Source organism: Acanthopagrus latus, chromosome 20 (genome assembly GCF_904848185.1).
Source record: "Acanthopagrus latus isolate v.2019 chromosome 20, fAcaLat1.1, whole genome shotgun sequence".
Classification (NCBI taxonomy): Eukaryota; Metazoa; Chordata; class Actinopteri; order Spariformes; family Sparidae; genus Acanthopagrus; species Acanthopagrus latus.
Window position 1 is genome coordinate 1,889,886 of NC_051058.1, and position 15,308 is coordinate 1,905,193.

A 15,308-nucleotide genomic window follows, 5' to 3' on the forward strand; every position below is an offset into this window, starting at 1 on the left:
AAGAATTAGAATTGAGGTGCTATATCAGGGAAATTCAGAAAATACATATTAGAGATGATTCCAGTAAAAAGGATAAAAGAATCAATTGAACCACACAGAGCAGACAAAAGTGGTGGAGTTAACAATAGACGATTAACTTATGAGATTTAGGATGCTGAGGATGCATTATGCTTGAAATAGAATACACCTAAGGGGGTAGAACTATGTGTTGAGTAAATGTATTTATTTGCTTTCCACAATAATTACTTGATAATCTAAAGTCAGCAGGGGTGCAACACAGTTGTTCATAGGATTGAAAGGGTTTGTGAGCGTTTTTTTCCCAGTCAAGTGAGTAAACATATGCACACCTCACCACAATAATTACAGTTAGGTTTGGGATAATAGTAAAATACATTCCTTCAGGGAATACATACACAAGTTATTAGTCAGTTGTGCTCCACTAATTATGAGGGGCTGGTCTAAGCCAAAAATGCCAGGGTTGGAATAAAGGGGGCAAGGAATTTACAATTTATCCTCTGGGGACAATAGCCATGTTGTCGTGAAACATTTGTAAGAATATCGTATGCAAAATTTTATTTTTTATTCTATTTGGTCTTTTGTGAATCAGAGTTAATGCACAAAATGTTTAATGGAAACAGATTTACTGAAAGAACTGTAACATAGCGAACATTCAGTCCACATGACTGATCAGCTGTTCACATCCATGCACCACATAGCCTACACCGTGTCATGCTCTGACAAAATGAAGCAGTAGAAAAATTTTAAGCCGTAAAATTTGCTTGGTATTTTATGCAAACGTGGCTGTATCAGGGTCTCCGCTAGAAAAAACTGGCACCGGACAACATGACTGGCAGGTTTTCAATTTACCAGACAAATGTTTGAAATTTCAGAATTGATGATAAATGATATGCAGGATATATGCTGATGATATCAAAGCATGTCAAATTATAATCCTTTTTTACTGAAAAGTATAGGCTGTACCAAAGAAAATGTGTGCCGACAATTGACTTACATGCGTAACTTCTAAAATAAATATTGCACAATGCGCCCATTTAATATGACCATATAGAAACTGAAGGCCTGTTCTCAGATAAAACAATTTGCAAACTAAAAACACATCTGGACTGGCTCATACCATTTTAATAACGTCTGAAAAAGTCTGTTTGCTATATGCTTTTGAAATACATATTCATATATGCAATAAATACTCTTTTTCTTCTCTGAGTGCAGCAGCTGAATTGAAATCCAACGTGTCCAGTGGCTCCCTCTGTATGTTTTGTTCCCTTCATGGTTTCTCATGTGCTCCTCCCCCTCGTTACCTCACCTGGCCTCCTCCCGCCTCTCTCCTCACCTGTTCCTCGTCATGTCATTAGTGTCTGTGTATTTAGTCTCTGTGTTCCCTTCACTCCCTGTCCGGTCATTGGTTGTCTTTGCCTGTTCATGCGCTTCATGTCCCCATGGTATGTGTTCACTGGATTTTGATTTCTGGTTTTCTGATGTTTGATTTGAACTTTAATTTTTTTTTTTCTTTGTACTTTGTCTTGCCTTTAAGTTGCTACTTTGCTTCTTGCCCCTGTTTTGTCTGCCTTTGGTGCTGGTAATCAGCTTTTAAATAAAAGCTCACCTTTTGTTCCCCTTGATCCTTGCCTTCCTGTGTAACTGCGTTTGGGTCCACCTCCCCCCTCCACAGTTTTCCCCTTTAAACCCCCAACCTGATAGTATGGGATTAAGACACAACCCATGAATGTCATTCTACCATACAATGTTGCACAGAAACCAGTAAAGATGAACCAGTTGGTTGTTGTTTACTGAGATGTTCTGTCTGGTTCTTGAGGGTGGTGGAAGCAGCAGATGATCAGAATACTAACAATGAAATTACATTAAAACAAACACATTTCTGTCAGTTTCTCTTATTGTCCCTCAATGTTTTATCTTTCTCGTAGGCAGATCAGTAGTGTAACGTTCACTGGTACTGGCAGAGTAGAACCCAAGAGCACGACAATGGCAATGGTCAAAACCGGGAGATCAGTCATACAGGCAAACAAATCCAACGAGGGGCAGGCTGGGTATTCCAGGTCCAAAAGCAGGCAGGCAGGTCAGGCAGAAACAGGATATTGTATGCTGGAGAGCTGACCGAAAAGGACCAGTACATATACTGAGGGGCTGATTAGCTGATGAGGAGCAGGTGAGTATGGGGGTGGGGCAGTCCAGGTGAATCAAACCAGCAGGTAATGCAGAGCAGGGACGAGAAGCGGGGCCTGCAATGACATGAGTTGGGAAGGCAGGTGACAGCAAACTTAGAGTTAGTGGGACTATTGACAAATGGAGTGTAAAGCAAGATGTCAAATACACAATCATATGACACACACACACACATAGCTATGTTGATCATACTCATAATCAAATGTTTACTTCACAAGTGCACTGTCTCATAGTGCCATCTATGCCAGACTCAGCTGTAGTATGTTGTTTATCACCAGCAGGTGTCAGTGGGGATCAGGGACATGGAATTGTCTCAAGGACACAGGAAAGCTGCTGTTTCTTTCTTTCTTTCTTTCTTTCTCTCCTTCTTTCTTTCTTTCTTTCTCTCCTTCTTTCCTTCTTTCCTTCTTTACATCTACAGGTTCAGACTAAGACAAAAATACCTGCCAAAATGAATAACGCAGTATACAAGCACCATTGTTACAGACAAAATACTCCAAACGAAAAAGATTATTCAGCATCCACCCTATTGTGGCCATCCATCACTTTGCTTTATTTTCAGTACTTTGCTTTATCTTAGATCTTTACTGAGGGTGTGGCATTTTTGAGCCAGAGGACAAGGGGCGTATACAGAATGTGAAGACAACAGGAGGGTTAACCTGACATACATGTTTTACCAGTAGCGTGGCAGAATCCACAGGAAATCTGCCAGATGTTCTCTCTGGACTATGACTGAAGCAGAGTTATACACCATGTACAAGGGGATTTATCTCCTAAAAGAAATACACACTCCACAGACTCTGAAATACTTTGAGGAGTTTTCTTTTCGGCCGGATGATATCATCATCGCAGCATACCCCAAGTCAGGTACGCATTTGAACTGTTTTCCAAATGTTTGTGTACTTCAGGATTTAGGAATAGCATTACACATGAACTACAATATGTGTTTGTTTTTCAAAATACATGTCTTAATGTAGTGTTATTTCACATTACGCTTCGTAAGTATTTAACCATCACTCATATATTTCTAATGGAGGGTGTATTTAATGGGAGGAGTTAAAGGCAATCCACTAAAAATCTGTAAATGTAAAGTATCTCAGTACCTGTAGATCTAAATAATATCAAACATCTGTCAAATATCAAACTAATAAGTCAAAGAAATTCTCCTGTGCTGCTCTCAGGTACCACATGGTCACAAGAGATTGTCCCTCTGATAGTCAATGGAGGAGATCCGACCTGTCTCCAGTCTCCTAACTGGGATCGTGCTCCGTGGCTGGAGGATCTCCTAACCTGTTCCCTAAACATTGAAGAGAGGCCATCTCCACGAATGTTTGCTACACATCTACAGTACAACATGATGCCACCATCTTTCTTCAAAGTGAAGCCAAGGGTACATCCGGCATACATTTTGTCACTGATTATTATCATCATTCTTTTCATTGATGCACATTCTACCTTTTGGTGTCATACAAACAGCCATGTTAATGATGAATGTGTCAACATCGTTCCAGGTCATCAATGTCATGAGAAACCCCAAAGATGTGTTCACATCTGCCATTCACTATTGTGAGAAGGCCTCCTATCATGTCAACCCAGGTCCACAGACCAAGTTTCTACACAAGTTCCTTGATGGAAAAGGTCGTTCTCAAACTAATTTAAAGACATTTACTTTTTTCGTCATAACACACAATAACGTAAATGACAGTAACCTGAACTGCATTTCACTGATAGCTGGATGTTCAGTTATGATATTGGAGTGTTTGTGATTTTTCGTTTTCTTCTAGTTGCCTATGGCTCATGGTTTGATCATGTGAAGAGCTGGCTGAATGCTGAGGATAAAGAGCATATAATGCACATCTCCTATGAGGAGATGATAATGGTGAGACATTTGACAGTGCTTTGGGGTTTGGGCAGTGTGCAGTAGCCTAGAGGTTAGAGACGCAAAGTGTGACTGGAGGGTTGGCAGTTCAAATCCCCAGACAGACGGGACTAATGTGGGTGGGGAAGGCAGTGCTTGCCCCTCCCTCATTACCACTGCTTGGGTGCCCTTGAGCAAAAAAGCTGTTAACCACAACTGATCCAGTGGAGCTGCTCAACGGCCAGTAGATCAGACTGTGGTTGAGCTGAACTCAGAGCTTTGATTCTCCACTTGTCCAACAGTTAAGTTCTTTTCCTTTGACTTGTTCTGCCTGAGTGTCTGCATCTGGGTTGGCGGGTCCTACAGCAGAAACTTTGTCCTGCTGATGGTGCTAGATAAAAGGTCTGGGTGGGGGGGCAAGGAATTTACAATTTTATGAGTCTTATAGAATGAGAATTATGAGTCTATTTCTATTTCTTACTTTTTTACTGTATTGTTTATTTTTTACTATTATCATTGTTTATTACAATACTACTGTCCTTTGGCTGCTGCAAGGAAGAAATTTCCCTATTTGCAGGACAAATAAAGGAAATTCTGATCCTGATTCTAAACACATTTAAACAATTCTAATGTCACAAGGATACACACATGGTGTGTGTGTGTGTGTGTGTGTGTGTGTGTGTGTGTGTGTGTGTGTGTGTGTGTGTGTGTGTGTGTGTGTGTATATATATATTGCAGGACCTGAAGGACTCTGTGTCCAGAATGGCTCAGTTCTTGGAGATACCTTTGGACAATGAGGTGATCGAGAAGATAGCAGACCGATGTCTTTTCAAGAACATGAAGACGAACAGCTCAAACTTCTCTTTGGTTCCTCCTAAAATTACTGACATGTCTAAGTCTGAATTTATGAGGAAAGGTGAGTTTCAACAAATGTTTCATACAGTATACTGTTTGATTTAATTTCCACTGTTATTTGGGGGCAAAGTATAGAGCCAAACACACTATCTTTATGAAATATAGAAAATTTCATAAAAGCTGTACCTAAAATGGGGCCACACGTCTTTTCCTCAGTTGCATTATGATCATCTTGCATGTTGTGTTTCAGGAATTGCCGGAGATTGGAAAAACCAACTAACCGTGGCAGAAGCAGAGTACTTTGATGCAGTTTACAAAGACCAAATGAATGACATCAAACACAAATTTGTATGGGATTAAGACACAACCCATGAATGTCATTCCACCATAAAATGTTGCACAGAAACCTGTAAAGATGATCCAGTTGGTTGTTGTTCACTGAGATGTTCTGTCTGGTTCTTGAGGTTTGTGGAAGCAGAAGATGATCTGAATACTAATAATGAAAACCAACCAACCAACCAACCATTAAAACCAACAAACTTCTGTCAAGTTTTCCTATTGTTCTTCAGTGTTTTATCTTTCTTGTAGACAGATCAATAGAGTCTAAAGCATATATATTTAAGATATATCTATATCTATATCTATATCTATCTATCTATCTATCTATCTATCTATATATATATATATATATATATATATATATATATATATATATATATATATATATATATATATATATATATATATATATATATATATATATATATATATATATATATATATATATATAGGCTAAAGGCCGAGTTGTTGTCACTGGTAAAACAAAAAGAGAGGAAAGCAGAATGGCACATAGTTTCGGAGGACAGAGAAGCTGATCAAATAGGAGAGGTTCGACATGAACTGAACACAAAAAAGAGCCTGGTATGGGCCATGTCCGTTTTGAAAGACTGGTTGGTGGAGAAAAACATGTCCTCATACTTGTTTAACTGTAGTGCAGAGTCTCTGAATGAGGTGCTATGATCATTTTATCCTTCAGTGCAAAATGCCAACGGCAAGGCCTACTCGATTTCATTTCATTTATTTAAAGGACAATGCACATTAATCGACATTTCTGTAAATGTAATTTATCTAATAAATCTAATTTTCAGCTGTAGTCCTTGTCCATGCCAGAGATCTGTGCGAGGAGAATTATCGTAGCTGTGTTTTCGCTGAACCTAACAGCCCAAATTTCCCTGTCGCCAGTTTTAAAAAGTACATCTCCCTTTGAAAAAGGACCAGCAGCTCCTTAACCAGCAGGGTGTCTGATACTCTCGGGAGGCCATGGGACACAATATCCTGGGGCAAATGCTGTTCAAGATCAGCCATGCAGCAGGCCTTTCAAGGAAGTACACAAACCACAGTCTGCGCAGCACCACTGTCCAACTGCTGTCTCAGGCTGGTCTGGAGAGTCGGGAGATAATGTCTGTGGCCGGGCACAGATGTTAAGCCAGTCTGAGCAGCTACTGGACTTCGTCCCTGACAGACAGGGAAAAGTGGAGTCCTGTCCTCTCATCCTGGCAGTAGCAGATCTGGTGAGTTTTAGTTACATAGCATAATATTAATGATTTGAAATGTCAAGCATTTTTTGCCTGACATCATTTTTCTTAGGTGTATCCATAGCAGCCCCCCCAAAGAAAACAGGGATGAAGACAGAAACATCTCTTTCAGTATCCCGAAAGAGGCCCCATTCTACTTGTCACATTTTACGATTAATGGCAATGTACAGTTCAACGTGCAAAAATTAATGGGCTTGGCTGACACTAGCTCAATGTAATTTCAGCCGACGGTTGATCCGCTGTGTTCTGTAGAATGTTCTGTTTGACGTCTGTGTTGTCAGTTTGGCGAACTATATTTCTCTGCTGCAAATACTATGAATGATAACAAATAAATTGTAAAAAGACACACTGTGTGAAGTTTATTTTCGTGTTGGCAAGTAGCCATGTAATAAGCAGGATAATGTATAGAACAGCGGTCATTATCGGCTACGCGTCAGGGTCTGGTTCGTCCTGTATATGTTTAATCACCTTTTTAGGTTATTAGTATGTTTTTTTGCCTGTTCATTACAGCACAAGTGCATCTTCTCATACTGCCATCTATGCCAGACTCAGTTGTAGTATGTTGGTTATCACCAGCAGGTGTCAGTGGGAACCAGGGACATGGAATTGTCTCAAGGACACAGGAAAGCTGCTTTTTCTTTTCTTTTTCTTTCTTTCTTTCTTTCTTTCTTTCTTTCTTTCTTTCTTTCTTTCTTTCTCTCTTTCTTTCTTTTTTTCGAAGATGGAATGAATGCGCAGTGGGGCTTGGTCCCCATTCATAACTTTTCTAGTAAAAATTTGAATTGTATTGGGCACTGGACGAGTGGAAAATCCCTGCTGTCAAATGGAACCAGGGTAGTGATTTGAAGTGTTCATTTTTATTCGATCAAAACAACAAACAAACATCAAACAACAATTAACCGTTATCGTGTAAAATCATTAACACAGCTGTGCTTACAATAATGTCATTATTTTTCATAGCTAAACGAAGTTATTATATTATTGTGTTGATTGATGCATTATGCATACATTTCTGTTTTTGTTAAGCTTTTTGACATTTTTTGGTATATAACTGTACTGTATACATGTTCAGTAACATACAGAAACTAAGAATTACTGAGGGCACATTTGGTGGTGTCAGCTATCAAATGTATTTTTTCATTCAAATATGCATGTCGATTTCTGCTTCTTCTTCTTCCTATATAATAATAATAATAATAACAATAATAACAATAATAACAATAATAATTAGTATTATCATTATTATCACACAATAATAATAATAATAGTAATAGTAATAGTAATAATAATAATAATAATAATAATAATAATTGCTATTATTATTATTATTATTATTATTATTATTATTATTATTATTATTATTATCAGGCATGTCTTATGCATGAGACAGGTCCAATTTACTGAATATTGCCGTCACTTTGCTGCATTCACTCTACCTGCAAGAAAAACCGTCCAACACTTATCCTCAGTTAGATCTCTGTGGAACTTGTAAACTCGACGGTCTCGTTGTCTTAGTGTCCAGCTAAGACACATTTCTAGAGCGCTAGACCTATATCACTTTTAATGACAAACATTCAGGCCACTCATGTTTGTTCTTGATCATTATTCTTGCGAAGACTATTGCATTTCCTATATTTTCCGTATGCGTGAATGCACCACGGCGCTAGCTGGGTAAACGCTGGTAGCGGCTAACAATATGAAAATGTTGCGAGTTTGCGGGCTGACTGTAGTACCATTTCACACCTGACTCTACAAATGTTAAGTTCCGGAGATACCAATACTGTGTCCATGGTCATTTTAACACTCGTCACTTCTGGACTTATATTATTCATTTTACGTTATAACTCGCGTCTGGTATTATTTGCTAACGTTAGCCAGTATCCGCTAGCTAAAGTAAACGGCCCAGTTGACTGTATACTGCCATGGTGATCTCCTTCATCGCGCTCACTGATGAGGAGGATGTTGAATGAAGGAGAACACACACAATGGACCACTGCATCTAAAGGAAACTGTCTGGCACTATAGCAGGTATCTGGAGAAGCCGTAGACGAACCTAAACAGCGGACTTAGTTTGTGTTCGACTGTAAAATAACACTAGCACGTCATTCAGGTGGACTACACTTGTTGGTGTAAGTTAACGTTAACCGTTTCGATGTCGACACGCTGTCCGGTCAGATAATGTCTGTTCACCTTTGACAGGAGTCTTCAGCTGTTAGCGAGTTGTCGGGTTTGTTGTGAAGTTCATTTGACTGGCAAAAGTCTGTGTGCCATCTCCTCTGACATCTTGTCTTCCAAAGGGTAACTTAGACTGCTGTAAGTCACTGTACAGTGTAACTTAATAGCGTATTTTTTTTTTAAATTGCACGGCTGTCTTTACTTAAAGCTGTGTTCTGTCTGCTCAGAACAAGTTTTAGATAGTAGATAGTAGATATAGTGCCTGGCATTTCAGCTGTTTGCAAGGGAGCCAGCCGTTATATGGCACATGGCCGAGCCAAACCATTACCGCTTGCCCTCGGTGTAGGTGGGAAACCTCTGTGTGTCACTACTTGTCAAATGTGACTCCTGGTCTAATGTTTGACTCTGCACTCTGTCATCTCACTCTCTCTTACACTCTCGTCCTCATTATCCTTGTTTGTGCTTTCCCCGTTGCTGGAAGATGGAGCCATAACTGCGAGGACAGAGAAGAGACGATGCACTAACCACACAGTCACAAACTGATCACTGCAAGGTATGTTGCGGGTGGCACGTTTTTGTCAGAAGTCCACTTAGTTGGAACTCTTTCCTCAATTGCACACAGTGGTATTCGGTGTATTCACTCACATCTTCCATACCTTGCTTCGTTGTTCGTGAATAGCTTATTACATTGGATAAAATCTGTCTGCAGAGACTGTGGGCCACAGTTACACTAGTACAAGGAGGCAATTTTCATAGAATGATAACCATCTGAAAAAATATCATGGGTTCATGATAGACACAGTTGTTGGTATAAGTGGCTTACAGTACACCTTAAAAGAACTGAAGGGTTTGTTGACAAATTTGAAACACACAATTTATGTAACACTAATACAGTAGAACATTTTGAAAGATGTTCATGTCGCAATAACCATCAGCTTTCAAACCATTGCATACCTTGCATAACCCAACCCAACCCAACCCAACCGGACTCAATTCATATTTGCAGATAACATTTGATGTGCTATGAGAGCAGCTAAGCAATGCAATAACACCGTTGCCAGCTAGTTGAACATTTCAAGGGAAAATGAGTTGGAACTATGTAAAATTCTAACGTAGAACTAGTCAGGGTGAAATCCACAGAGTTTAGGCTACATTCAGACCAGTCCTGCGTTTTGACGAGATTGCAGGTCCTCCCATTCAGGGTAGTCTGTTAAGGCTGCGGTGGCACAGATCGCAGTGGGTGCCAGTCCAATCACTATAGGCAAATCAGCGGGGTTAAAAAGTTCACAACGTGACATCACACAAATCGGGCCGTGGAATGACACTCCAGTCAACTTAACGCCAGTTTCGGTCTGATTGCAGCCTTACATATCGGTCTTTTTGGTCTTACTAACTTACTATTACTATATGGTAGTACTATTGCATATTTGAAAAAGTTGTATGAATGATTTGATTGCTCCAGAGACAATCTTAAAACCCAATTATATGATGTTTTAGCCTCTGGGTGCAATGGCCAATGTTTTGGGGCTTCAAGTGTAGCCAGCAGATATCAAGATAATGGCTATATAAACCTAGATTTTTTTTCTAAACCGTTGTCAAAGGATACACCATGGGTTCCGAGATTACATCTTGGCTGATGCGTTCCTCCTCTTTTGCTTTCCACACAACTGTTGCAACTTGCATGAAACCAAATCTTGCTCAAACGTGATTGGTCAACACTACTCGGACTACATACGGAAACCAGAATGCCTCTGATATCAAGGTCTTTGCCAGATTCTGCATTCATATGCAGAATATCGATTTGTAGAGATTACTCCAGAGGGAGCTGCACAAAATCTGATAAATTGTGTTAGGTGACGTCACTTCAGTGTCTGCTGAAGACTACAAGTTTGAAATTGGGGGGAAAAAAACTGTGACGTTGATGTAAGTGAGGTAACAAGACATTAGCTTCTCCTCTCCCTGCAAGCATGTTACTAGCACAGCACAACACACCTACATCTCTGACTAAACTGTCAGTGGTTGTGTTGGATTGTGGGTGGTGTTGGTGCCAGACTTGACAAGGAAGAATCATGTTTTGAATAAAAAATTCATTATCTCTGGCTCATAGATTTTACATATACTCTGTTACATGTACTTGAGTAATATATATAGCAAGAATATGGCTTTCAAATAGCACTAACCAGTAATTTACAGATGAATTAACAGAACACAGTGCAGCTGGCTGTGGTTGTACAATCATCAGAGCACCGAGCTGCCACTGAGCTGACAGAGAGCAGTAAGTGTGCCTGTTGTGTGTTGCCAATAAGTTTAATAATATAAACACACAGTATTTTCTGCCATCGTAGTTTACAAACTGTGTGCATGTAAATATACTCATTAGTGTTGCATGGTAAAGGGATACAGAGAAGTAGAGTCCAAAAAAGCACACAACAAAACGACAAATTCCTTCTTCCTATAATACCATACAAACTTAAAGCAATATTTTGTAATTGCGCTAGAGAGATACAGACTGGGAATGTTGTCCTGGTGTTGAAGTGGTAGGTCATCTAATGAAGAGATGATAACTTGTCATTTTATCAGAATTAAATACAGGTGTACGTTCACTTCTTTACCCGATGAAGAACATCTGCTAAATGAATAAATACATAATTCCAGTTTTCTCCAAATTTAAAAAAGACAGTTGTGTGTCATTTACTTTATCTTTTTCTTACTTTTTCTTTTGTCTTTCTTAAGTTTCACGCTAAAGTAACATTTCAGTAGGTACTGAGTATTGACTAATTTGTCTTCTACTTGAGGACTTTATTACATGATAATCACCATGATGTTAGCTGTTTTTACGTGTGAACTGAATATAATGGCAACTATCTATTTAGATTTTGCCATCTACTTTGTTTTAATGTCACTGGTAGTCAGAAAGGAAATAAATGGCATGTGTTTAAATAACTATTTTACTGTACTTCTCAGCAACCAGTCAGTCTGGTTTTGCAAGAAGCAGAAACAATGCCATTACCAAAAGAGGTGTGGTGTGCTAGACGTGCCAACACATGACTTTGTTGGCCTAAATATCCACACTGTGGATACTGAATTCACAGTGACAAAGTTTCATTCTTATCCAGAGTTTCATTTCCTTAGGTACATATTTTCACAAGAGGGCTTTAACAGTGTTATTAGCTGACAACCAGATTATCGTAAGCAGGTTAAAATGAATATTAAGTACTTGGTTTACTTACTTACGTGGAAAACTGTGACACTGGACTACAAACTTTGATCTCAACCAACTGTGTGACACAAAACTGTCCCACACATGCAAAAGGGGATCGAGATGTGTTGATGTTATTACAAATATCAACTTTTTTTTTTATTTAAAACCTGAGTTGTCCACAGAATTCTGCCATACATTAAGCGTTGGCTTGGTTTTAAAGTCACATGGCTTATTTTACAGCAGCAGCTGAGATGAATCAGCTGGGCCAAGCCAGGAATGTGAAACTTAAAGGCTTGGTTTCTTTTCCCTCGCTCCCTCAGTCACATCTCACCTCCTGCCTCGCATCTTGTTTTCTCATCTGTCTTGTCTTTGACATTCCCTACAGACCATTACAATGTCATCTAGTAAACATTGTGTCATAAGTGTTGTGTCTGTCATTTGAACATCAAAGCAGACTTTTCACTGAACTACTGCCTCAGACACTTGTGTCATCAAAGACAGGCAGTATATTGCTCAAATGGAACCCCAGCTGCTTTTCTTGCTTTATAATTGCTTTTATTTGGTTTGCATGTGTGGTGAGGCATTACCATTTATTGGAAAATGAGAGTGTGGTTGCAGGTCAAAGTCTGCAATGGATTTGCATGAGCTTGCCAGTTAGTTTCAGTTTCATTTCTGTCTAACTTTGGTCAGAAAGGAATACAGTGAGGGAGGGAGGGAGTGAGGGAGGACCATTTATAAGCTCGAACAGGAAGGTTGCTGGTGAATACACAGTACTTCAGCTTCTGAGGCGAATGAACCACATATCTTGTCATTTGAAAGAATAGGTAAGATGAATACAATCTCTCCTTATTCTTCATTATTAACTATATATATATATATATATATATATATATTTGGAATGTTATTCATGTTCATGGCATGGTTTATGCCATGGTTCAACAAACTAAAGAACACAGTATATGGATTTTATATTGAAGAGTCTGGACTTTAAGTCATTAATAAGGTGACAAGTGTCAACTGTTTTAACTTTGTGGTATCAATGAAAACTGCTGGCTGATATGTACGCTACTGAAAATAATCCACATCATTAATCACTGTCCTTGACTATAGTGTAATGGCTACTTGATTTTAAAGGTGCCCTGTGTAACTTTTTTGAAGTAAGAATTTGGTTCTATAGTCCAATGTTCATGAACTGTATAGGACTTAAACATTTCTGTTTATACCCCACCATAGTTCATAGTTTTAAAGAGGGATTGTTTCTGATGAGATAGATAAGGTGATGGGAGCTTACTGATAGAATAAAGCAGTTTAAGCATTTGTCACTACAGACGAGATTTGACCATGGCTGTACATTAAGCTACAACACTTTGAATTCCGACAAAAGGGAGTCTTTACCATTCAGTAGCAAAAAAGCTTTCAGGTACCAAATTTGTCAAATCAAATGCAAGCACTGTTCACCCGGTACCCGGTGTTCACCTGGCATCAAACTTGGCTGAAGTACTGGAGCTGTTAATCGTCAAAGCTTTCACTCCGAGACCTGCTTCAAGGTTTTAACAGGTGACAAAAGTTGGCTGTAGGACAACTGGTCAAAAGAATATCACTTGATTAGCCTTAACACAGAACACTTTCACACATTCAGTTGAAATTGTGTGGCTAAACATTAAGGCAATCGTTGTCTGACAGTAGGACCATTGAAGCCTTAAAGAAAGTCTCTGAGCAAAAGCAAGAAATATTTATTGTTTCATTAGTTTATTTTTAAATAAAGCACTGCTAGCTGGAGAAATGTTGTTGCTAATTCTAAACTACCTGCCATATTCTCCTTCCCAGCATTAAATTAAATTAAATTTAAATTAAATGTAAATCATTATAAAGTAAGTGTTGACTACACAATGCCGTGGCTATAGAATAATCCGGTGGTTCCCGAATGGTGTGGCAAGGCACGCTGGTGTGCACAATTCCAGGTGTGCTGTGGGATTTTATTACAACCATACACTATTTTCAATTTTGAAAAATATAGGAACAGGTATCAAATAAGGTTTTAATTTAGTGTATCAGTACTTTCATATACTTTCACAGTCTATACCCTGATGTATGATATGAATACAAGTTTTATTACCAATGGCCAATAAATATGCAAAGAATATGAGTGGAGTTTTCCTTTTTTCACTTTAAGACTCATTCTCCCTGGGCTAATCTGTTTTAGGTTTATGTGTGTTTTATTTAGCACATTACTTAAACCACATTTTCTGTAGCTATTATTAAAAGCACAGACTACCATTACACTACTGTACAGTGATTGTGTATTATGGTCTCTTTTTCCTCTCATAGCTTTACTCAAGATGGAGAGGGACCAAGACAATATTGTCGCCCTCGTGAAGCAGCATCCAGATGGGATCCCCCTTAAAAAGTTGGCTACATTCTACAACCAGGCATACCACAAGAACCTGTCTATATCTTCCCTGGGCTTCGACTCCATGACTAGCCTGGTAGCCTCACTGGATAGGGATCTGGTTGTGGAGAAGGAACTGGTGATTCACAAAAGCCACCGTCATGGGAGGAGTGCTAGAACTGGGACAACAACAAAAGCTACAAAAGACAGAAAGAATACAAAGGTTTTTGAAAATATAGTTGCCATGGTGCAGCAAAACTCTGGGATCCCCCTGAAGAAACTGGCTGTATCCTACAGCCAGACATACCATGAGAACCTGACCTTATCCACCCTAGGCTTTGACTCCATGGCAAGCCTGCTAGCCTCGCTGGATAGGGATCTGGTTCTGGAGGGGGAACTGGTGTTTCACAAGGACCACTACCATGAAAGTCAAGCTGGAGCTGGAGCATCAGCAAAGGCTACAGAAGACATAACTAGGATTGATGAGGTTCTGAAAAATATTGTGTACATGATAAAAGAGCATCCAGAAGGGATTCCTCTGAAGAAGGTGGCTATTGTCTATAGCCAGAAATATCGCCATAATCTGGCCTTAGCCTCTTTGGGCTTCACAACTATATCCTGCCTGGTAGCATATTTGAAAGAAGATTTAGTTGTGAGAGGGGAGGTGGTTTTTCATAAGATCCACTGGCCGCCAAGTCAGCCAGTAGCTGTAGGGAAGTCAACAAAAGATAATGAGGACAGCAGGCCTGCAAGACCACAGGGGACTGAATCACTGATCGCCACTCCCACTGTCACTGTGCCACAGGTAGATGTCACCTCTGACGGTGTGCCTACCATTCAGGCAGCAATTCCCCATTTAGCTCCTCCGTTATCTTCCTTATTCTCCACCCCCTGTCCTGTTCCTGTTTACACACGATTTACTGTGCCCAAGCAAGCTAAGGAATTGACCCAACAGCAGCTGTACCAGAGGGTCATAGAGGTCAGTTTTGTAGACAGATATGTGGATATATAGACCAAAGAGTGTTTTGTCAG

The 15,308-nt window shown here is 39.4% G+C and overlaps 2 protein-coding genes and 1 long non-coding RNA gene across 6 annotated transcripts in view; 2 read left to right on the forward strand and 1 right to left on the reverse strand.

Moving 5' to 3' along the window:
• The first annotated feature begins 1,264 nt into the window (after positions 1-1,264).
• Positions 1,265-5,458, forward strand: LOC119009692 (sulfotransferase 2B1-like). Of its 2 annotated transcripts, none has more exons than XM_037081186.1 (7): positions 1,265-1,460; positions 3,000-3,069; positions 3,384-3,592; positions 3,714-3,840; positions 3,987-4,081; positions 4,799-4,976; positions 5,166-5,458. In XM_037081186.1, exons 1-7 carry the CDS (start codon positions 1,458-1,460, stop codon positions 5,273-5,275), a joined length of 792 nt encoding a protein of 263 aa, XP_036937081.1. In that variant the 5' UTR covers positions 1,265-1,457; the 3' UTR covers positions 5,276-5,458. The 2 variants fall into 2 exon arrangements, with proteins under 2 accessions (XP_036937081.1, XP_036937080.1); XM_037081185.1 differs by having other exon boundaries at positions 1,424-1,460; positions 2,883-3,069.
• A 518-nt stretch (positions 5,459-5,976) lies between these two features.
• Positions 5,977-8,828, reverse strand: LOC119009694. Its single transcript, XR_005071797.1, has 2 exons — positions 8,701-8,828; positions 5,977-6,483 (listed from the first exon to the last, which is right to left on the reverse strand). It is a non-coding gene; the product is annotated as an uncharacterized LOC119009694 (long non-coding RNA).
• Positions 8,163-15,308, forward strand: part of wu:fj29h11 (protein NO VEIN) — a 61,032-nt gene continuing 53,886 nt past the window's right edge. For 2 of the 3 annotated variants that reach the window (XM_037081182.1, XM_037081184.1), the window contains exons 1-3: positions 8,163-8,538; positions 9,167-9,238; positions 14,216-15,255. In XM_037081182.1, coding sequence (XP_036937077.1) covers positions 14,227-15,255 — 1,029 coding nt within the window. In that variant the 5' untranslated portion in view covers positions 8,163-8,538; positions 9,167-9,238; positions 14,216-14,226. Of the gene's footprint in view, positions 8,539-8,674; positions 8,824-9,166; positions 9,239-14,215; positions 15,256-15,308 lie in introns of those variants that run through there. The other variant, XM_037081183.1, reaches the window with a different exon arrangement.

What these genes read in the sequence shown, in the direction of transcription:
- LOC119009692 (XM_037081185.1), top strand. Translation starts at nt 2,931, where the DNA reads ATGACTGAAGCAGAGTTATACACCATGTACAAGGGGATTTATCTCCTA. An exon ending in CAAGTTCCTTGATGGAAAAG is followed by an intron (nt 3,841 to 3,986) that starts GTCGTTCTCAAA and finishes GTTTTCTTCTAG; the next exon opens with TTGCCTATGGCTCATGGTTT. An exon ending in CCTATGAGGAGATGATAATG is followed by an intron (nt 4,082 to 4,798) that starts GTGAGACATTTG and finishes TATATATTGCAG; the next exon opens with GACCTGAAGGACTCTGTGTC.